This window comes from Antennarius striatus, chromosome 13 (genome assembly GCF_040054535.1).
Source record: "Antennarius striatus isolate MH-2024 chromosome 13, ASM4005453v1, whole genome shotgun sequence".
Classification (NCBI taxonomy): Eukaryota; Metazoa; Chordata; class Actinopteri; order Lophiiformes; family Antennariidae; genus Antennarius; species Antennarius striatus.
This window is the reverse complement of record NC_090788.1, coordinates 6,962,703-6,986,103: the sequence shown is the minus strand read 5'-3', so window position 1 is coordinate 6,986,103 and position 23,401 is coordinate 6,962,703. Positions and strand designations below refer to the sequence as shown.

The 23,401-nt window shown below is 40.0% G+C and overlaps 2 protein-coding genes across 3 annotated transcripts; both read left to right on the top strand.

Annotated features, from left to right (window-relative positions):
- The first annotated feature begins 2,714 nt into the window (after positions 1–2,714).
- LOC137606513 (protocadherin-10-like) lies at positions 2,715–7,897 on the top strand. The gene is made up of 4 exons (XM_068331788.1): positions 2,715–5,235; positions 6,133–6,194; positions 6,300–6,412; positions 6,757–7,897. Exons 1-4 carry the CDS (start codon positions 2,761–2,763, stop codon positions 7,026–7,028), a joined length of 2,922 nt encoding a protein of 973 aa, XP_068187889.1. The 5' UTR covers positions 2,715–2,760; the 3' UTR covers positions 7,029–7,897.
- Positions 7,898–11,706: 3,809 nt separating this feature from the next.
- Positions 11,707–18,726, top strand: LOC137606276 (protocadherin alpha-C2-like). Of its 2 annotated transcripts, XM_068331467.1 has the most exons (3): positions 11,707–14,232; positions 15,214–15,250; positions 16,184–18,726. In XM_068331467.1, exons 1-2 carry the CDS (start codon positions 11,803–11,805, stop codon positions 15,223–15,225), a joined length of 2,442 nt encoding a protein of 813 aa, XP_068187568.1. In that variant the 5' UTR covers positions 11,707–11,802; the 3' UTR covers positions 15,226–15,250; positions 16,184–18,726. The 2 variants fall into 2 exon arrangements, with proteins under 2 accessions (XP_068187568.1, XP_068187567.1); XM_068331466.1 differs by lacking the exon at positions 15,214–15,250.
- The last annotated feature ends 4,675 nt before the right edge of the window (positions 18,727–23,401 follow it).

Here is a 23,401-nt window from a genome sequence, read left to right as displayed (position 1 = left end):
ACAACTTTAGCAACCAAAACTTGTTATGATCAGTTTTTAGATCAAAGAAATAGAGAAGTGCTGTGCTGCGGGCTGACAAGGGTTTTTTTTGTGGTTTTTATGGTTTTTGGGGGTTTTTTTGGGGGGGGGTAATGATTTCAAAGGGTTTTTGAGCCATCAGTGTTAGGAGGCCCTCATGTAGCTGACCCTCTTTCCTCTGACACTCATAAAATTCAATAACTTCACTGAACCTATATTTTATCGTTACCTCATCAATAATCTTATGCTGTTCAATGTATGGAACCCTGGGCGAAGGGCCGATTCAAAAGAATATACTGTATGTCGCTTCTTCACAGCTTTGGTTTGATATGGTTGCACCTATGAAAATAATATTATTCTAATATTTCTGCTGAAGTTAAATGAATTTATCTCCTCTCTTACAGGTTTTTTCATCCACCAATGTTCCTGCTTTCTAATGGAAAAGAGAACATTTTCTTCTGCCTCAACAAGACTACCGGTAATAATAAACAGACAACTATTTGCATGAGTTAATATCCAATAGGGTTTTTTTGCAGACTAGTGAATTGCTTAATTTATTTATGAAAATCTATGTTTACAAATGGGATTCCCAAATTGGACTCAAAATACAATTATACGTTAATGTTATTTGTTCTATTGAGTGCATCTGATGAACCCAAACCACCAGCTTCTTTCTTACCATGCCTCCACACTTCCACACCACAGGGCACAATCTTTCTCCGTTCAGCAGGCTCACTCCAAATCCATCTGATTAACACTCCTTTTCCATATGTGTAGCATAATTTAATGGGGACACATTGCCTTTGTTTACGCTGTGGCAAGACAAAAAAGAGAATAGATGCTACAATTTCCCTCATAACCATAGCAGTCAATTATGTGAGAAGTCCCTGCTGTCAGTTTGCTGTTGGCTCTTCGTACCAGGTGGTGCAGAGGATCTGTAATGCTCCACAAGACATTAAAAGGAATTCGAAATAATTAGTTGCACTCAGAAGATGCTGCATGGAGGACAGTTTTTTTCCATTTAAGGGGAATGCACGACATTTTTCCAGCTAAAACAGCTTAAGTGTTAAAAGCTGCAGAATATAGGCTAACCTATTCTAATCCTACAGTTTAAAGCTGGAAAGTAGTTACAGACAAAGGGTTTGATATTCTACTTTTGCCCTTGAGTAAGAGACAGAGAGAGACCGTGTGTGTGTGTGTGTGTGTGTGTGTGCGTGCGTGCGTGCGTGTGTGTGTGTGTATGCAAACGAGACAGCGAGAGTGGCAGAGAGATAATCTCTTTTGTATTTTTTGATCCCTAAATGTGCTGGTAGTGTCCCCTTATCCCAGCTACTTAGTTTCTGCAATGCGAAAGTGATGCCATGCACTTATGGCTGTGAAAAGCAGGTCAGTATGACCACTGAGAGAAAACCACATGTGCATCACATGGATAGCTCTGGGATTATTCCTCACAAAATGTCTTAATTCCTCTGTTCACTAATGATCCAGGGAAAATGCCCTCTAATCTCCATTCCATTAATTAAAAAGAGCATGAGCCCATGAAAAACCTCACCATCTGCTGCAGTTTCATTCCTGCAGACAGATTGTGTTTTCAGCTTTTAACCAAGGGAACTGGGCTTTTCAGAGAAAACGGGTGGTGCATTGAAGTGGATGGTAAACTAATACAACCTTATCTATCCCAGGTTTAATACATTAAAAATAGGCTGAGAGAATCTGTTTTTAAAAGGAGGGATACCTGTCACGGTACTGCAATGATGTCTGAGAATTTGAGCTGTTTTCCTAAACAGATTATATTGTACATCACTATAATATTCCTTCTGTAGTTATTTCTCAGTTGTTCTCTGTTATATTAACCATATAATTAATATGTAGACTTTACTTTGAGGATATGCTATAATCTGGTCTTGTATTCCTCTAAGGGTTCAAAGTGTTTTCTACTTTCATTAAATGGAAATTTAAGGTAGTTGGGTTAGTGCCTCATCTTCTTTTTCTTTGATTTTTTCGAGGGTCCTGTCAGGTGGTGGGGGGAAAAAATGACATTTTCACATTGATTTCCTTCTGCTGTTTGCTGCTACTGTTACTGCAGTGAGAAGTTTCGAATACAAAAGTTATTTTAAATTATATATATTTTTTATCCATTGGTGAAATAATACGAATTGTCTGATAGGTTTTTCATTCCAATATCATCTTGATTAAATCTAGCCCTGCACCCCTGGACCACTTTTTTATAAGTCAAAATGAACATGATGAATAAAAGGCTCTACTGTACTACTTCAAAATGATAAAATGTACTTATAAGAAATTGAATCGGGCACGTATAACTTGTGGTCAAAGCCCAGAGTCTGTGACATGAATTTGATCGGGCTAGTATGAGCAGGAAAGATTATCCGAGCAGATGTCGTTTCCCCTCCACTGGAACAGTAGGGCCAATAATAAACACAAGCGCGCACACACAACGCACACTAATCTGAGACAGGCTACTAGCCCTTGCACATCCCTTTCTATCTCTCCTCTCCTTTCTCTGGGCAGCCAGTCGTTGTACCAGTCCCACCAAATGTCATGGTTTAATTTTCCTCTCCAGGTTGTACTACTTGGCACACTTTAGTCTTAGTCATATTGCATGCGCGCACTACAGTTAGTTATTGATGTGAGTTGTGGTGTCACTCCATCCAAATGGACGCGCAAGGGGCAGAGAAAAGACTGGACGGGAGATGGAGCGTGGTGTGTCGGTTTGCGTTGTTCATGTGTTTATTGGATGCAGTTTTCGGACAGATTCGCTACTCTATCCCTGAGGAGTTGGAGCATGGAGCTTTTGTGGGCAACATTGCAGAGGACCTGGGCTTGGATTTGGACAAACTCTCCGCGCGTCGATTCCGGATTGTATCAGGTTCCAAAAAGCAATACGTGGAGGTCAATTTAGAAAATGGGGTTTTATTCGTCAATGAAAGAATTGATCGTGAAGAACTATGCGAACAGCGTTTGTCCTGTTCTTTTCATTTGCAAGTGGTCATAGAAAACCCTCTGGAGCTGTACAGGGTGGAGGTGGAAATTCTGGACGTGAATGACAACTCTCCTAGTTTCCCGTGGACAGAGTTTAATCTGGACATATCGGAATCCGCTACCCCAGGATCCCGTTTCCCACTTGAGAGCGCACAGGACTTCGACGTCGGATCCAACTCACTCCGCACCTATTTGCTGAGTGTCAATGAACATTTTCTTTTGGATATACAGACGCGTAGCGATGGGAGCAAATTTGCTGAACTAGTCCTTCAAAACTCACTTGACAGAGAGCAGCAAAGTATGCACCAAATGGTCCTGACGGCAGTGGACGGAGGCGCGCCAGAGAGATCCGGCACTGCGCAAATTGACATCACCGTTTTGGATGCAAATGACAACGCGCCTGTGTTTGACCAGTCGTTTTACAGAGTGAGGCTGGCAGAAAACCCACCTAAAGGCACAGTTGTCATAAAACTTAATGCATCCGACTTAGACGAGGGTCCAAATGCTGATATAACCTATTCGTTCAGTGGACACGCTCCAATCAGAGTGCGCCAGCTTTTCAGCGTGGACTCGCGCACGGGCGAAATCAAAGTCAAAGGTGTGATCGATTACGAAAAGGCCAGAATGCATGAAATCTATGTTCAGGCAAAAGACAAGGGTCCGTCCGCTGTAGCAGTTCACTGTAAGGTCCTGGTGAATGTTTTGGATACAAATGACAACCTCCCAGAGGTGATCCTGACGTCAGTTTCCACACCTGTGCAAGAAGACGCGCCCCCGGGAACGGTGATAGCCGTCATCAGCGTAACGGACAAAGATTCAGGTGAAAATGGGAACGTGGATTGTGAGATTCCCCATCACGCTCCATTCCAGCTCCACTCCTCTTTCAAGAACTACTACACGTTAGTAACTTGTGATTTTCTGGACAGAGAGACAGCAGCGGAGTACAACATCACCCTCACTGCTCGAGATATGGGCTCTCCACCTTTGTTCACGAGGAAAACTATTTTGGTCCAAGTGTCAGATGTCAATGATAACGCGCCTCGTTTCAAACAACCCTCATATGCAGTATATCTAACGGAGAATAACGCGCCTGGAGCTTCCATTTGCTCAGTTACCGCCCTGGATCCGGATTTGGGTCAAAACGCATACTTGTCCTACTCTATACTAGAAGGTGATATACAGGGGATGCCCGTGTCCACATACGTGTCCATAAATTCAGATAACGGGAACATTTACGCACTGAGATCATTCGACCACGAGCAACTTAAAAACTTCCAGATCACTGTTCAGGCTCATGACGCCGGTTTCCCTCCTCTGAAAAACAACGTTTCGGTGAATATCTATATTTTGGACCAAAACGACAATGCACCTGTGATTGTGTCACCTGTTTCCCCGAATGGCACGACACCCACTGAAGCGGTACCCAGGTCGGTGGATGCAGGTCACCTTGTTGCCAAAATCAGAGCTGTGGACTCAGACGCAGGTCAGAACTCTCGTCTTCTTTACCAAATGCTCCAAGCAACGGACCCGAGTCTGTTCAGCATTGCTCTGTACACAGGCGAAATCAGAACTATACGACAGTTAGTGGAGGACGACCCTGCGAGGCACAGATTGGTCATACTCGTGAAGGACAATGGTCAGCCACCCCTCTCGGCCACAGTTTCCATCATTCTGTCAGTAGTTGACAGCCTGCCAGATTTGCAGCCCGATTTGGGTGACCTGTCACTAAGCTCGCATCACAGCTCCAACTTCACCCTGTACTTAATCGTGTCTCTGGGCGCAATCTCCTTCACATTCCTAGTGGCTATCATCGTCCTGGTTGCAGTGCGGAGGCTGAAGGGCAGATCGTCCAACAGAGACTCCAACTTCCCTTTTGTCAGCATGCGTTGTTGTTGCTGCTGCTGCTGCTGCTGCTCTCGCCCAGAAACATCCACCACCACAAAAGTGTTTAAAAAGTCTAATTTGAACGTCCGGATGTCAACAGGCGCCTCGGGTTGCGCGGAGACGAGCAGCAGCGGCGCACTTCCTCAGGTTTATTGCTACAAAATGTGTCTGACACCAGAGTCGTCCAAAAGCGACTTCATGTTTCTGAAGCCCTGCAGTCCGATCATGTCGGTCCAGCAGAATAACACCAAGAGTACAGATTACTTGACCTCTGGCTGGAGCGCGCTAGAGAATCATGAACTGGTCAACAACAGAGCAGCAACCCCAAACGAGGTAACATGATGGAGTATAAATAACACAGCGGAGGAGTTATGTTCACATGAGACTTTAAAAATTAGATTTCGCTCTGTTTCTATGCCGTCCACTTGTTTTAATAAGAAATAGCAGCGTTGAGTGTATGGTAGATGTCCAAAAAGCATTTAACACACTAGGGGGCGCTCTAACACATTCTACTATAGCCGACATACAGTAGACTATGTTATTGTTTGAAAGGGGTTAAACTGGAAATTTATACATTAATTTATTTATGTTTACATTATAGCTGATCCAATACCATTTTTAAAGATGAAAAATAATTTAATGCTTCGATCAAATCATTAATTGAAGAAGTAGCCTTGAACAGCCCACATGGGTCAACATGCTCTGCAGTCTGACCCATGCCACGGTGTTGTGTTTCCAAGGTGTGTGGAAAAAGCCTTAAGGATACTGCACTGACATCAGGATACACGATTTTGTGCAAACTTTAACAGGATTAGTTTAACCAAGAATAAACTTCACATTAGTCACACAAGTAGATTAATTGCTAACTAATTTAGCAATATTAAGTAGATTTGACAACTTTTTCTTCTTAATTTTTGAGATAATATTGCATTACGGTGCCCATTAAGTAATTTGTCAATGTAAGAAAATAACTGCAGTATTTTAATAGACTGGTTAAAACTTAATTACTGCCCTTGGGTTTTCCTGATCTTGCGGCAAAGTTTAAGTCAGGTTTTCCTTGGTTGGAATTTATTAAATTCAGCCTTTCGGCATGAATAGCAGATAAAAATGAGCTGTTTAATAGACTTAAAGTTCATGAAATATTCCATATCTGATACAAAGACGCAAAAAAGCTGTAATTGGTCGACTTGAGTGGTTACATTTTCTTTTTTTTATGTTTCAACTGTTCAGCTTAAGTATTCGAACAAGGACTGGACCTGGACAAAAAACCAGCGGAACTCAGCATACAAAAGGTGAACACAAACACACACACACACACGCGCACGCACACACACACACACACACACACACACACACACACACACACAAACACTTATGCTGGTTCTTTATTTGTTCAGGTATAGTTCAGCGAATATGGAGGGCACCCTTTCTCGTCAGCAGAATTATGATACAGATGGTTTTTCCTGCTCGGTGGCACCGCAGTACTGGACCTGGGGAAACCATATGAAAGGTAAGTGGGCGCTGTGCAATATGTGCTCGTTATTGTTCACATGAAAGATGATAGCAGGGGGTGGAGGGAAGGCGTGATAGGGATTTAGTTTGAAATATAAAATGGTAAGCTGCAAAGCAGGTAATACCAATCCCAAAACTGTAGGGGGCGATTTCAATGCACCAACGCAGGGATTATTTAAGGCACTGCAAGGAGCGCAATGCTTTAATGTGAAAAGGCTAAAAAAAAAATAAAAGAAAATTCACTTAAAACCATCTCTACGCAGTTCAAGTGTGTCCCATGTAAATATGTGGTCTTTGCAGAAATAATCTTCCAGAAACTGTCATTTATGTGCATTTCTGCAGACTGCAAGATATCTCTTCAAGAAGGAGCCGTTTCCAACTATTCATGGGTTCCAAAATACACCCAACCTCCCCCTGAGCCCCCAGACTACCAGCACAATGTATACATACCCGGTACCACATCTGACTACAGCACTCTGAAGCTGGCATCCAGAGGAGAACTGGATGTGTACAACACTTTCTCTACTTTTGGAAAGAAAAAGAGATTTGTCTCACACTACGATCAGCCGTTCGACAGAGATGATGGGCTTATAAACAGTGCTATATTTAAATGATACTGTACGCTGTAAATTGTGTGTATGGTTTCTATGTCATCATTGTTTTTCCCATTAATAACTGTAAATTGCTTCTCCTGTGGAAGTGCCGCAATCAGAGGCTGACGAGGCAATGACAGCTATTATTTTTTCCAGTGGAATTTAAATCCACTCATTTCTATGAGTACATTTCTGCTCTAATTTTAGAAAGAATCTGAAGTCAGGAGACATTAGGGTTTTTTTTAATCATAAGTCACTAAACTAAAGATGACTTTTGATTCCCAGCAGTAGAGAGGTGAGATTAATGAGATTTTATCTTTTCAGACGTAACTGGTTCTCAGAGACGCTGCAGTGAATGTCTGACTTCAATAGGTTCATGAGTCTCTTCATCTGACACTCTGTTACATGAAAGGTGTCCATGATCAACCAGTTTCATGAAGACACGCATTTTTGTATCATGGAAAGAACTCATTCAAAATTAAATATCAGCAACTTTCAGAAAAAAATGCATAATCATCAAAGTAGACGTTTCTATGAGGCTAAGACATGTTTTTTAGGATAACAACTTCCTGTGAGTCGCAAGAATAATCTATATGGACATTATTTTAATGAATGTTGTATATCTTTAAAGTAAGACCTCTATCATTCAATCAGTCCCTGGTGCTTTTAGTGACGATTAGTGCATTGTTTCTGCATTATCCTCAGTTAGTTTGATTATTTGTTTTATTTATGCTGCACAGATTCATTTAAAACAACATGAGGTAATGGGTAACAGTAAAAGCATCTAATTACATACATTGTCAATGTATGTTAAAAAAGTGTGCAATGTATATTTACTGTACAGATAACCACAGTTATGTTTAATATGACAAATTGCCTTGTATATATTTTACATAACATATGAATATCAATAAATATATTCGCAACTCTGCACTTATATTTTACTGTTGTGTTTTTTTCTGTTATTGTTGGATTATATAATAAACAAGTTTGCTTATGTGATTTGGATTCATCTACTGCAGTTTCTTTGTATTAATTAAACAGTAATGACAATCACCATCAATAAACTCAGTGAAATCAGTAAGAGTTGATAAAAGCTTTGTTCTGGCTTGTACATATAGATGCTGTTTAAAAAGAAAAAAATTACTTGACATTCTGGTCAGTAAATCCCAAAGATAATAATCCCAAAGACCCACCACTTTTAAAAGAACTTTTATAGACCGGTGGGTTTGGGCTTGACTGCCTCAGAAAAATGCTCCATGTTCAAAAAGTTAAATGGTGAGGTCTCGTTTCAGATTTACTCTCAACTCTCTGTCAGAGCAAGAATCCTCAGGAGACATAAGTACACTCAACAAAAATATAAACGCAACATTTTTGTTTTTGCTCCCATTTTTCATGAGATGGACTTTAAAGATCTATAATTCATTCCAGATACATAATATTACCATTTCTCTCAAACATCGTTCACAAATCTGTCTGCATGTGTGATAGTGAGCGCTTCTGCTTTGCTGAGATAATCCATCCCACCTCACAGTGTGCCACATCAAGATGCTGATCTGACATCATGATTAGCGCACAGGTGTATCTTATACTGCCCACAATAAAAGGCCACCCTGAAATGTGCAGTTTTGTCTCACAGCAAAATGCCACAAGCATTGAGGGAGCTTGCAATTGGCATGCTGACAGCAGGAATGTCAACCAGATCTGTTGCTCGTGCATTGAATGTTCATTTCTCCACCATAAGCCGTCTCCAAAGGCGTTTCAGAGAATATGGCAGTACATCCAACCAACCTCACAACCGCAGACCACGTGTAGCCACACCAGCCCAGGACCTCCACATCCAGCAGGTTCACCCCCAAGACTGTCTGAGACCAGCCACCCAGACAGCTGCTGCAACAATTGGTTTGCATAACCAAACAATTTCTGCACAAACTGTCAGAAACCGTCTCGGGGAAGCTCAACTGAATGCTCGTCGTCCTCATCGGGGTCTTAACCTGACCCCAGATCGTCGCCGTAACAGACTTGAGTTGGAAAATGGTCACATTCGATGGCGTCTGGCACTTTGGAGAGGTGTTCTCTTCACGGATGATCTCGGTTTAAATTGTTCAGGGCAGATGGGTGACAGCGTGTGTGGCATCGTGTGGGTGAGTGCTTTGCTGATGTCAGTGTTGTGAATCGAGTGGCCCATGGTGGTGGGGTTATGGTATGGGCAGGCATCTGTTATGGACGAAGAACACAGGTGCATAAATTGATGGCATTTTGAATGCACAGAGATACCGTGATGAGATCCTGAGGCCCATTGTTGTGCCATACATCCATGAACATCACCTCATGTTTCAGCAAGATAATGCACGGCCCCATGGTGCAAGGATCTGTTCACAATTCTTGGGAGCTGAAAATGTCCCAGTTCTTGCATGGCCAGCATACTCACCGGATGTCACCCACTGAGCATGTTTGGGATGCGCTTGACCGGCGTATACGACAGCGTGTACCAGTTCCCACTGATATCCAGCAACTTCATACAGCCATTGAAGAGGAGTGGACCAACATTCCACAGGCCACAATTGACAATCTGATAAACTCTATGCGAATAAGATGTGTTGCACTGCATGAGGCAAATGGTGGTCACACCAGATACTGACTGGTTCTGAGTCCCCAGAACCCCCAATAAAGCAAAAAAACCTGCACGTTTCAGGGTGGCCTTTTATTGTGGGCAGTGTAAGGTGAACCTGTGCACTAATCATGATGTCAGATCAGCATCTTGATGTGGCACACTATGAGGTGGGATGGATTATCTCAGCAAAGCAGAAGCGCTCACTATCACACATTCAGACAGATTTTGTGAACAATGTTCGAGAGAAATGCTAATATTGTGTATCTGGAATGAATTATAGATCTTTAAGTCCATCTCATGAAAAATGGGAGCAAAAACAAAAGTGTTGCGTTTTTATTTTTGTTGAGTGTATGTTACCACTGACTTACAATAACCCCCCCCCCCCCCCACACACACACACACACACAACCACATATTTAAAAAATACAAATGATCAAACCAGAATTTATCTAAAAACTAGCACCAAGAATAACTGAACAAGGATACATATAATATCATACGTGGAGTTTGAGTTTCCGTACGCGTCTCTGCTGAAAAGATGTTCCTCTTTTCTTCCACTAGAGGTCACCTTTCTCTCACCAATAAGTTTGAAGAGCCTAACCATTTTTTTATCTCACGTCTCTGTATTGTATAAAAGTTCAACATTTAATTCTATATTTGTCTCAGATATTATCGTTTCAGCTTTAACTTTGAACAAACATTAGTATGAAATGTAGAGTAATTCAGAGTCACGAAAGCTCATATAACGTAGGAAGTGAGTTCTCATCCATCTCTCCTGCTCTACATACTGATTAGACCACGTAGTTGGCAGGACACAGTTTAAGATTCCTTAAGCAGTGTGTAACACAAATCTTTAACCGTGTCACATGAATTAGATATGCTGGCTTAGTTGTTATATTAAAGTGTACTTCAGTTCAAAATAAATACATCATGGTAACACACATCATGGTGTGTGTGTGTGTGTGTGTGTGTGTGTGTGTGTGTGTGTGTGTGTGTGTGTGTGTGTGTGTGTGTGTGTGTGTGTGTGTGTGTGTGTGTGTGTGTGTGTGTGTGTGTGTGTGTGTGTGTGTGTGTGGTGTCCAGACATTCTTGTAATTCTCTAAATTACCACCTGATGGCGCTACAGTAGAGGAATACAGACCAACCTCCTCTCTCTGATCGCGTCGAAACTGTTTCAAAGTACAGCAGTAAGAAGAAACACAGAGAAAACTGCATGGGTTACGGGTCTGACCGTCCACAATGGACTGTACACTCAATTCAAGCTTTCCTGTTAGTCACCTCAAAGTTACTGCTAGGCATGAAATTATGTTCCTTCCAACATACCAGTAGCGACACGTTTAAAACTTATTTGTTGGATTGAAAGAGGACAGAAATAAAAATACACTGAGTTCTTGTTGGTAAAAAAGTCATATCTTAAGTAAAGAATCTTTGATACTAAATAAAATGTCCTAAATATTAAAATTAGAGTTTTACAGGCCCATTTTACTCTTTCCATAATTTTATGTGGAAATTGTGTTTCTGATTTTCAATTTATTAAGTATAACATTTAAATATGGGTGATCTTGAAAAAAGTGTGTTGGATCTTTTAGTCTTCTGTAATTTTTTTAAAATTTATTTATTTATTTATTTATTTATTTATTTATTTATTTATTTATTTATTTATTTATTTATTTATTTATGTATTTATTTATTTATTTTGCTTGGCACATGTCGCACCCTTGAATTTCATAGAATTATTCCCAGTAGTTTTTTTCAAGAATCCTACTAAAAACTAAAACAAACACACAGGTGATTGCTATGAAATTTAAATATGTTGTCCAGAAAGCACTTCGCTGCCATTATTACTTTGAAATTCTTAACTTGATTAACACATCAAACATTAAGGCTGCCCTTGTTCTTATTTTACGTCAACTCTAATACGGTTTATGTTGAAGTTGAATTTCTCATTCAGCCTTTCCAGATGTGGCATTCTTAATTCCAGTGAGGCCACCCGACCAGCCCACACAGACGCTGCCTACGCCCCTGCAGAGCACAGCCTTGAGAGCGCAGCTCCTCCAGCTGTACTGTAGCCTATTGTATGTGGCCTTCCACAGAACGCGTGGAGGCAAGAATGACACCGGCGCTCCTCTTCATCAAGACAACCTGATCGGTATCATTTTTAGATTTTAAAACACCAAAACCATGGCGCTGGTCATTGCACCTTTACGGACACGGCTGATCGGGGCTGTTTTTATATTCATTGCAATATGGGGATGCGCGCTATCCATCACTCGCTACTCCATTCCGGAGGAGATGGAAGAGGGCTCTTTTGTCGCCAACCTAGCCACGGATTTGGGTTTGGATGTTCGCAGTTTGGTGCAGCGCAGCGCGAAGCTCGATGTCATTCACAGCAAAAATTACCTTGACATCAACAAAGAAACGGGGGAGCTCGTTATCCGGGATAAAATAGACCGGGAGAGCATATGCATGACTAAAACCACCTCGTGCTTTCTGAAAATGGATGTCATACTGGAAAATCCCATTCGCATTTTTAACATCGAGTTAGAAATCATGGACATCAACGACAACGCGCCAGTGTTTCGCAGAAGGACAATGCACTTGGACATCTCGGAGGCAACCCCTCCCGGTGAGAGATTTTCATTGACAAACGCCGTGGATGCAGATGTGGGGGCGAATTCAATCAAGACCTACTATCTCAGTGAAAGCAAATACTTCAACATCGACATACAGACAGGCAGCGATGGCTCTAAATATGTCGATTTGGTGCTGAAAGGTAAATTGGACAGAGAAGAGCACGCCGTCCATAATTTGATTTTAACGGCTGTGGATGGAGGGGTTCCTCCCCGCTCCGGCACTGCCAGCATCATTATTAACGTTCTGGATATCAATGACAACGCCCCCGTGTTCAGTCAGCCCATCTATACAGTCAACGTGTCGGAGAACGCCGCTGTGGGGTCGGTGGTCTTGACCTTAAACGCAACAGATTTGGATGAAGGCACAAACTCGCAGCTGGTGTATTCATACACACTGTACACCTCAGAGAAAACCCAAGAGCTCTTCTCTCTCGATCCAAACTCAGGTGAGATCAAGGTGAAGGGGGTGATCGACTACGAGGAGAGTCAAAGCTTTGAGATGTTCATACAGGCTCAGGATAGGGGCACAACCTCGCTGTCAGGTCACTGTAAAGTCATGTTGTTTGTCACTGATCTGAATGATAACTACCCAGAGGTGGCCATCAAGTCTGTGAAAAGTTTGCTGACTGAGGACGCCTTGGTGGGGACACTGATTGCAGTGATCACTGTCAGAGACAGGGACTCCGGGCACAATGGGGAAGTGGAGCTCACTTTGATTCAGCAGCAGACTCTACCATTCCTGTTGAACAAGTCCTCAGAGGGTCACTTTGAGCTGCTGGTTTCCAAGCCACTGGACCGAGAGATAATGAGTAAATATGACATCACACTGAGGGTGACGGACAAAGGATCACCACCTTTATCCGAGAATGAAACCATCAGTTTGGAGATATTGGACGTCAATGACAATGCACCCAAATTCCCCCAGTCATTCTACACTATCCATGTTGTGGAGAATAATCTCCCAGGGGCCTTGTTGACATCTCTTAGTGCATTTGACCCAGATCTCAATGAGAACCAGTACTTGGTTTATTTCATAATGGAGAAGGAGATTGTTAACACGTCCATGTCAATGCTGTTCTCCATCAACCCTGAGAACGGCGATCTTTATGCCCTGAAGACGTTTGACTATGAGAGGGAAAGAGATTTCCTCTTCCACATCGAAGCCAGAGATTCTGGCGTCCCCCCGCTGAGCAGCAACGTCACAGTTCATATTATCATTCTGGACCAAAATGACAACACTCCTCTTATAGTGTCACCTTGGCGGGCACAGGGATCTGTTGTTGAGGAGGTGATACCAAGGTCCACAGATAAGGGGCACCTGGTGGCCAAAGTGATCGCTATTGATGCCGATTCTGAGCAGAATGCCAGGGTCACATATCAGCTCCTGCCGATCAGAGACACGACCCTTTTCAGCCTTGATCAGTACAACGGTGAAATCCGCACAACAAGAATGTTCAGTCACAGAGACCCAAGACAACAGCAACTGGTGATTGTTGCCAAAGACAATGGCAACCCTGCTCTCTCTGCTACCGTCACCATCAAGATCTCAACAGTGGAGCATGTCATGTCGTTTTCAGAGACCACAGAACTGCCAATAGAGTATGCCTTCACAGACTTGAACCTCTACCTAGTAATCGGTTTAGGGGCCGTGTCATTTCTGTTGCTGATAACCATTTTAGTTATTATTGTGCTGAAGTGTCAAAAACCAAAGCCAAAGTCCATCAAGATCCCCCCAGCCAACCGAAACAGTGTGATCAGCAGAAACAGCATGATCAGCCAGAGGAGTTCCACCATTGCCGATTCCACCTTGATCTCCAGTGATGCCTACTGGTACAGTTTATTCTTGGCAGAAACCAGGAAGGGCAAAGTGGTTGTGAGACAGCCTATAATACCCAAAGGAGCTGGGTATTTTGTGTCCAGTATACCCAGGAGCATAGGGCCGAGCGAGACCACGGACTCCAGAGCATCCACGCTGGAGGTGCGTATAAGTAAATTGGTCGCTGGCTATGGAGGCAATTTATTTTAATGCATGATGTTATATTTTTGATGAAAAAGACAACACATTAGCAATATGCAAAGTCATTGAAGATACTAATAATATTTGAGAAGTTAAAGACTTTTGCAAAACTTTGAAGGCAATCATTTGTTTTTGTTTACTGTGGATGCAAAATAAGAATATTCTTATTTTAGGGTCCTTTAATGTTGTATATAAATAAACTTTTTTTTGTGTGTGTAGGTAGATACCTTGCTCATATATGTGAGATTAGAAAGGCAATTATCTTTCATTCTTATTTAGACACTATTGTTTGAAAGATAAAGACACCGGTGCAGATACTGGTGAAGAGATTATCTGCAGGTTGTCAGTAGTTGTAGTACCTTACATGTCCAGAGTCATAACTTCCCAGTTGTATATTTGCATCCGTCCAACATAAGAATTAAGATGAGAATTATGTTGCTCTTAATTTTTATTATCGCTTGGTTTCTAGGGAGAACTATCAGCTTTTTCCACTGCATAATTAGGGCAAACAAATACCCCCAAACTGAAAATGTGCCACAGATTGATGCCTTATGCAGAATGTAGGTCATTTATTGTAATTGCATTACATGCAATCGTAGCATAAGAAGTAGAGCTATGATGTGGGGAGGGGTGGGTTGCTTCAAAGAAGCCCAGACATGGAGGGGTTTTCTTCAAGGACAACAGCTACATGGCCGTACCGAGAGAGATGTGTCATGCTGAGGGGTCTGTCAAATCTCCCACAGCTCTCCTCTCTCCGTCGACTGTCCAGATGTTGTTTGCTTTTGTACAGCTGAGCCCACAGGCTAAACTGCAACAAGTGATCCACTGAAAGATTAAACAGTTTGATTGTGTGTAAATGCACAGGTGCATGGACAGAGAGAGATTTCTGTCTGATGTTTCACACATGCTGATGTACTTGTCTCTTTTTTTTCTGTTCTTAAGTTCTCAAAATGAAAGGAAGTCCATTCTACAACTGGAGGTATGCTGGTTGCTAACTACATTCTGTAGAGCCGCTGTCATTCTCTATCCTGCTCTATTTGTCATGCATTTTTGGTTCAGATCAGAAGTAAAATAAAATGTTTTGGTTCGCAGTAGAAATTGTTGGTGTCGTAACCCTTTGGTCAATATACCTTCCACTCTATATGTAGCAGAATTGAATATCTCCATCTGTACCAGTTTTATTCTGAATGTCTGAAATATAACTCCATTCCAGTGCAGTTGCTATCGTGAGCACTTACATTTAAATTGGCTGGCCTCTCAAGTGCAAAAACCTATCAGCTTTCTGAGAGTGGAGATTAAGATAAAATTGGCTACTGGTCAGACTTTGCATTGTGCACATCTGGTTAGCTTGGCAGGGATTCAGGGCAAAGTGATGGCACAGGCAAAAAAAAAAAAGGATTATGGAATGAATTGTCCTGAAAGCGTTCCTAGCATGTCACATGTCTGAGAGCAGTGACTGTATCAATTATCTCCACATCCTTGCACATGAGATATCGATGCGTGTATTTCAAATTTGTGGAAAGTGCCAACACAAAAATCTGGTCTACTTTTTTCATGACACAAATGTAGAAGCAGCTATTTGAATTCCAGATAATGTGATGCCTGCTTGTGCATGCTTTAATTACAATGACTGTCTATTCTTTTTTCCCCCGTACATTATGCTTTATTTCAGATGTGTGTTGTAAAAATTCAAAAACCTCAACAACATTGATCTGAAATAATTTGAAAAGAAAATTTGAACCTAAACATTGACACACCTTGCTGATTTTAAATGTCCCTAAAACCTAGTGACGTTAAAGATGGTGGCAGTAACCAGTCACAATCCACTGTTGCATGAGTGAGGACTTTCTACAAGTTTATTTAGAGGTGCAACTTCCTGTTTTAGCTAATTTGATGTTCCATGTCTTTGCAGGAGCCCAGACGAGAACTGCCCTGATACAATCATCTCTTCATGGGAGTCCCTGACTGAAACCCTGTGACTCACAAAGAGAATGTAAAAACGGCTGTCCTCCCACACTCCTTCTGCTCCAACAGCTCTTCTCTCCAGCTTGTCCAATTCCACATACATATAAACGCCAACGACCGATCACCTCTGCTTTCCACCTTCTTGTTTTTCTTCTAAGCATGAATCCGCATGATTCTACAACAGTTCCAAATGTTTGGACTTTAAATTGAAATCATTTATAGTAGAATATTTCTGGATATTTCTGCAGTTGCCTCACATAGTAAATAAGTCTCTCTTCTCTGCTCTGAAATTCCTCAATGGACACTTTTTGCCTTCTCTCCAGGGTGTAGGCTGTGTTCTGTAGTTCTAGATACCATCTGTATATGTAAGTTGCCATCATGTCATCTTTTTTAAAGGAAAAATTAAAAACACGCCTACTTACAATACACAAAAATCAGGGTGAATATGTTTCTTCCGCTGATCTGATACTGAACTGTAGCTGGGTATGTTAGTGATTCAGGTTTTGCACTAGGTGTTTTTCTTTACAAAACAATAATTTCTATGGATTTATGAGTCCTACCAGTCAACAAAGGCCAACTGGAAACATGCAGAAAGTTTTTATTTTAGATTTTCTCTTGGTTTTTTTTACAGTGTTTGTTGTACTCAGCAGTGATGAATGTGTTAAAAAAAAAAGTTTAAAAAGGAAAGAGAAAAAGTAGGAGAAATGCTGTTTCTTTTCGTATTTGATTGTAGATTCTGTAGTTCTATAGAAATGGAGACTAGTTCAAAGCAAAATGACTTTTGACCTGAACATCAGGTGTACAATTCATACTTAATAGACATATGTGTGGGTAAACAACAAAACTGATATCTGGGTTTACTGGAGAGGAGAAAAACACACAACAACAAAATGTATTTATTTAAATACTGGCATACACTGTTTCCTCTTGTTAAAATAATAAATGTTTGAGGAAGGCGCACATATTTATTCCAAGGATATGTTAAAAAATTGCTAGGGTCAAATATAAATTTTCTTTTCTAATTAATAAGGTATAAACACACTTTAGGATAATATATTTGCCATTATCAGGTTGATAAAACTGTCAACTATCAAAATACATTCATTGTATGAGGAGAAAATTATTGTAATAAATTTTAAAACATAAAATGGCAGTGAACATTAAAAAAATATTTTGTCATGATAAATACTTCGTTTAAAGAAAAAAGTAAGGACATTAAATTGTATTACCTTTGCCGTGATACAAAGGAAATATCAGGTGCAGGCAAGGTGTTGTTTTATGAATAGTTGTTTTTATAAATTATTTACATATTAAGTTTTAATGCTGCTTCTGTGAGCTTCTTCGAAAGCATTTTGTTTTGCATATTTGTAGTTTAGTGCATATGGTGTTGTTTCAATAGTCTGCATAAGTTAAAAAGGAAGATAGGGTACTTTTTTGACCTCAGAGGTTGCGCTGTTGCACTGCAATGAAGCCCGGGACCTCAATTTTTTTAGAAATAAGGAGCTTGGGAAGATCACGTCTTAGGCTGCTAAATAATCAGAACCCTTTAGTTAAGGTTAGAATGTTGGCTTGTGATGTGGAGAATTAAACATTAATTATAGATGCAGTATCCTAGTGCTGAGTCAACAAATAAGCAAAGACTATGCTGAACAAATTGATAGTGCTTAAAAAGTATTATGCAGATGACAGCACTAATATGCACCGAATCTTAATGCGATCACTGAAGAAAGCAGTAACTATTTCCAGATGCATCGAGCTACATGCTCTGAGTCAGTGAAATCGAACCAATCTTTATCCCCATCACTGTTTCCTGGTGTTGGTGCTACACCAGTTTGCCCAGACATAAACACAGCTGGCTGGCTGTTATTTGTGAAGTTATTTGTGCAATCAATGCTGGTATTGGTTGTATCTAGCAGCGCTTAAAAGAGTACATTGCACATACGATGAGCTCCTTGTGTGCCTTCTGCATTTTAAAAGATGTATATGACTGTTGATGAATGAAATAATGGCATGTCATATATTACAAATGGCAGTTACCCCCAATGATAAAATACCTTGAACTACTGAAGTGTTTCCGGCTATGGGCTCAGCCTTTTGGACTCAGAGCAGACGTAATATGAAGAACCATTAGACGTATTTACTGCAACCTGAAATGCTTTATATTTTGTGTTTTTTATACTTTTTTGATATCTTCTGTATTCACTGTGATCGAATGGCTCGGGAGATATTTGTGGAAATGTAAAAGTTTCTAATTTGTGCTATAAATTTCTGCTTTTTCTCTGCTAATTTACCAGGCATATTGTACAGAAAACTTCAAGACTTGCATCCAACCTAATCCAGTTCCATCCCACTTAGTGGATCAAACACAGTATGGGAGAGAATGGTCTTGTTTTATTTTTGTGTCTAGTTAATTGTCAGATTTTGATGTTGCTTATTTGCTTAAATGTTCTGCCTGATCCTACTAGTTTGAATAAAGCTTTTTAATCTGTTGTTCTGTTGTGTCTGTAATTACAAAAAGAAAGTACAGAGATGCTTGTGAAATCTGACACACCCGAGCCCCATGAAACTTACACATCTGATCCAGTTTCTCTGTTTAATGTACAGAGCTAATTCTTGGGAATAGAGTAGAAGCAGAAAAACAGGAGCTCTGTCTGGATTAGTAAAAACCTACCGTAGATCCAAATTGTTTGGTCTCCTATTTACTACGACCTCACAGCCCTGTCAGGCTGTAGCCCTCTGACACTGATATGCAAACATCAAATAAATTTACAACAACATATAAAATATTAAGTACACTGTTTGCCTGTGCTGCCTACTTTAGTGATAATTGTTTGAAATTTATGTATCAATAGTAATTTCTGCCAAAGACATACATAAGTAGTATTTTATCAGATACGGTATGTTTAATTCAGTTATCTTAATAAAAGAGATAAAGAACATAAGTTACGTGAAATGCTTGAAAGATGTAATAAAAGTGTAGTAATCTACGTTTAGTGTGTATGAAGTTGTTTTAATATTAGGTTAGACAATTAACGGTTGCATTGAAACAAGAGTGCTTTATCTACACATCAGATGCAGTATTATTGTGTTTCTGTGAATCCTGGGACATTAATTTCTTATAAACAATAAGCCGTGTCTGTTACGATGATATCTGATGTCATTTTGCCTCACACTCTACATTTTTAATAACTGTTTCCTATTAGATGGGAAGATTTTTTTTTCAACTAACGGAGGAAGAATTTAGTTGGAAATACTCTAAACATGATATAAAGAGGTACTACACCAAATTTTGGATGTGACTTTTGAAATTGTCATCATCATATGCTGGACTAAAATAATGGGTAACATTCATCTTACCAGCACTTTACTACTGTGGTGCTGCCCTATTAGAGGCCTTAAGGTTTTCTGGTTTCTTGTGCTTTAAATGGATAAGAAGGATAAGAAGTAGGTCAGAGGAATAAGTATTGCACCTGTGGCTACATTCATCTGTGCTGAGTATTGCATTCTATGTAATTCTGTGCCATCAATCCACATCCCTGGTGGTTTGCTTTCTAGACCCAGCGCTGTCCATGGTGCTGAAAACATTACGCAATGTAGCTTCAATTCACTGTGGTTAAAAATATGATTGTTTATTGCACTGTTTACTGAAAGGTAAAATAGCATTTTTATTCAATGATAAAGAATTTGCCCTGAAGGGTGCCAAATGTTTTCTTACTGTCATATTATTACAGTTAGCCTCCCAACTCTGGGTCTCAAGTGTTAAAAATAAATAGGACAGTTGAGTCAAGTCATTCAACATTCAGTTGGAGCAGGTTTTGAACAAGGAGGTATAGATTTGTTTTTAAAAAAAGACTAGATGCAAAAAAGTGCAGTACAAATCCAGCAAATTAGGATAAGGATATATATGTGGGACATGGACACTATATCCACTATATAAATGTAGTATTGTGTCATATTTCTTTATCCTGGGCCTATCCCGAGCCACTGAGATATTGCCTCTCCACTCTGTAAGTCAATAGACTTGACTAACAATATGGAGCTTTTCCACAGTGTATTTCTAACTGCCAATCATAGAGTGATCAGTAGCGAAAAAACTTTCTCATCTCAACAGAGAAGTCGCGAAAGCATTATCAGAAGATGATTTGTAGCAAAGAAGGGGCAAGCATTTAAGCGTTCCATTATAAATAATCAGAATGCGTTTGCACATTGATGCACTGCTTTCATTTCTTCTTTCTGGGCTTCATTGCAAACCACTTTATAATCTTTGCAATCAGAGGAGTGCTGTTGTTTATTATGGAGCTACTGTTGAACTGGTATATCGATCCAGTAAATGTGCTGCGCAACTGAGGGCTGCCTGATACATTATTGAGTACTGGATTAGAATATTACAAATGGAGATTTTCAGAGATGGGTTCAAGCTGCATAAGCATATTTTAACCAGATTATCCAGATTTGTTCGGTCCATTCTAGATTTGGGCGTACAAATGTCCACATTGCATGAGTTTCCAAGTAAATCATTTGCATAAGAAGACTTCAGCTGTTCATGCTGCATAGGGAATCCTACACTTAAAACTAGCATCATTTTATATTTATATTTCTTGAAGTTTTAGTAATTAAGAGGTTTTAAGAGACTTGTTCCCAACTCCCAGCTGTAGATGGCAACAAGCAATTTAAACTTGAGAATTGTCTGAATCAGTTGGCTTTTTTTTTTCAGAGCAAGTAGACTTGCAACTATATCAGTCGAAGTGTGAGAAGAGCTGTGGATGTTTGACCCATTTGAATGAGTGAGTCAGATTTCGGGATTCATTGCGGCTTGAGCCCAAGCACAATAGAGTCATGAGTTGTAATACCTGGAGCCTTGGTCTTCACCACAGCTGGAAGGATGAAGCAAAAACGTCTTCAGCACATGTCCAATCTTATCAAATCAAAAGAGGAATTGATGTGTCACTTTGGTGGTTGGGCTGTGTGAAAAGTTAATGCAGTTATTTCACCACAGCAGACATGGAAATGAACAGGTTGTCATTGACACTTAGAGACAGTTTTGGACACAGCAGGACAAAAAAATATATTTCAGCCCTCATGTTGTTCCTTTTATCTCACATCTGTAAGATCTTGTTTGGATGTGGCGACCACGGCTGCAGATTAGAGAGAATTTGTGTCTTTGGTAGTGTAATATTTATGTTTAGAAGTGTATGCATGAATAAGAAACACATGATATTCCTTAGGGGAGCAAGGGACTGAAATAGTCCATGCTGATCTGGTGGCCAGGCTGTCGGGGAACCACGATGAATTTAAGTGCACTGAGATTTTGCTCCATCTTGAGTGATGCCTGTGAGGGGATTTTTATGTCTGGCTGCTATTGCCTTTGGGTCACCACTGCACTAGTTCTTGTCCGACATTCTCTTTGGACTACAGCATGTTAGAAAGTTGACTCATTTCAATCTGTGCCATTGCATATCTGTGAATTTTTATTCAACTGGTATTATTTCAGATGTTAAACTGCAGAATATTTCAACCTTTGGACACAGTCAAAAAATGCAAATAGAGCAACAGTCACAGGTCCAGGTTCCGCAGCTCCTCGGAAAGGAGAACCTGCTATTATCACTGCTATCATCAGCAGCACTAGTTTCAGCATTTCCTGTTTAGGAGCTCTCTAGTCAGTAGCTTCATCAGCTGCTTTCCCTACTTATTATGAACCACTGCATAGATAAATACCTGCGTTACCTGTGTCTGTCTGTATGTAATGTTGAAAATTGAATTGAATTGGTTGAATGAATGAATGAATGAATGAATGAATGAATTGAACTGAATATGTGATGCATAAATGGTGGCAAGACAATTATTATTATTATTTACTTAAAGACATTGCAGTTGTCTTTGTTATCACAGCTCCAGCTTGATGCCTAATAACCTCACTACATTTTGAAATTATATATATATATATATATATATATATATATATATATATATATATATATATATATATATATATATATATATATATATATATATTCTACACATAGTATTTCATTAAATAAACCATGTAAATTACAATGCTATATCACTACACTTTCCTTTTTCTTTGCTACTCTCAACATGCTTTTCAGACTTTTCATTATGTTGGCAGTGTAAGCATATTTTTGTGTAGGCACAATACATCCAATTTATTATGTTGATCAAGGCTGGCAGTGAAACATTCATCAAATTGCAGTTGCTATGGAAACCGAGCTTTATACTGCAAAAAATGTCACCCCAAACTCAGCAGGTGAACAATGAAGAGTACACTGGTACTGTATATCATATTTAAAAGGGGAAATATACACTGTTTTAATGCACTAGTTTCAGTTGAGGGTCATATTTCTCCAACTCAACTGAAATTTACTTGTCCAGTCGTACATCACTCGAAGTCGCCTGAATCCTTCAGCTGCTTGAGGAGAGGAGATAGAGAATATGATTTTTATGATAAGTTACGGCTATTTTATTCATATTCCTTTATTTCCTGACCTTGTTTTCACTGTCTGCTTCTGCCATGTACTGTATGTTGTAGATGCTTTCTAGTGTTAAATTAAGAATGTCTTAAAAGCATTATTGGAGAAATTATTTTGTTAAATTATTTCATAGTGGCTCAGCTGATGCCACATAGATTAATCAAAAGGTGCCATTATGGCTGTCCTCCTTCAGAGGCATTCACCCAGTCATCCATCCTGCTCAAGGCTATAAAGACAGCCATGCCCCGCCAGATGTTGTGACCGACTTTGCTTGTCTGTTTTGGACAGAATTCCCAGAGTCCTGCTACTGCCAAATAAAGTGTTGCCTTACTGTGAGAGCAAAATGCTTCTCTATTTTTGGCAAGTTTTTTGCTTCTACCAAGATGCAGTTTGCTGCTGTTTTTAGCTGTACAGTATGTGTGTTAAATATTGGTGCTTTAACCCTCACTATTTCATTTTTGTACATGAAATATGAAATGATTGCTAAATCACCCACTGCCACAATGTCTTTTCTAAGCAAAGATTCCCCTTTTTAAACAATAGAGCCACGTTATTGATTTAGTCTTATTGTGATCCAAATGACCATAACTTCTGGCTTTGACAACAGCAAATAAGAGTACTATGATGTTGCAGTAAATATCATTAAATCCATCTTAATTGCATCACGAAGTTAACTT

Coding starts and splice junctions, on each gene's coding strand:
- LOC137606513 (XM_068331788.1), top strand. CDS start 2,761: ATGTGTTTATTGGATGCAGTTTTCGGACAGATTCGCTACTCTATCCCT. Junction 6,195..6,299: donor CGGAACTCAGCATACAAAAG/GTGAACACAAAC, acceptor TTATTTGTTCAG/GTATAGTTCAGCGAATATGG. Junction 6,413..6,756: donor CTGGGGAAACCATATGAAAG/GTAAGTGGGCGC, acceptor GCATTTCTGCAG/ACTGCAAGATATCTCTTCAA.
- LOC137606276 (XM_068331466.1), top strand. CDS start 11,803: ATGGCGCTGGTCATTGCACCTTTACGGACACGGCTGATCGGGGCTGTT. Junction 14,233..16,183: donor CCAGAGCATCCACGCTGGAG/GTGCGTATAAGT, acceptor ATGTCTTTGCAG/GAGCCCAGACGAGAACTGCC.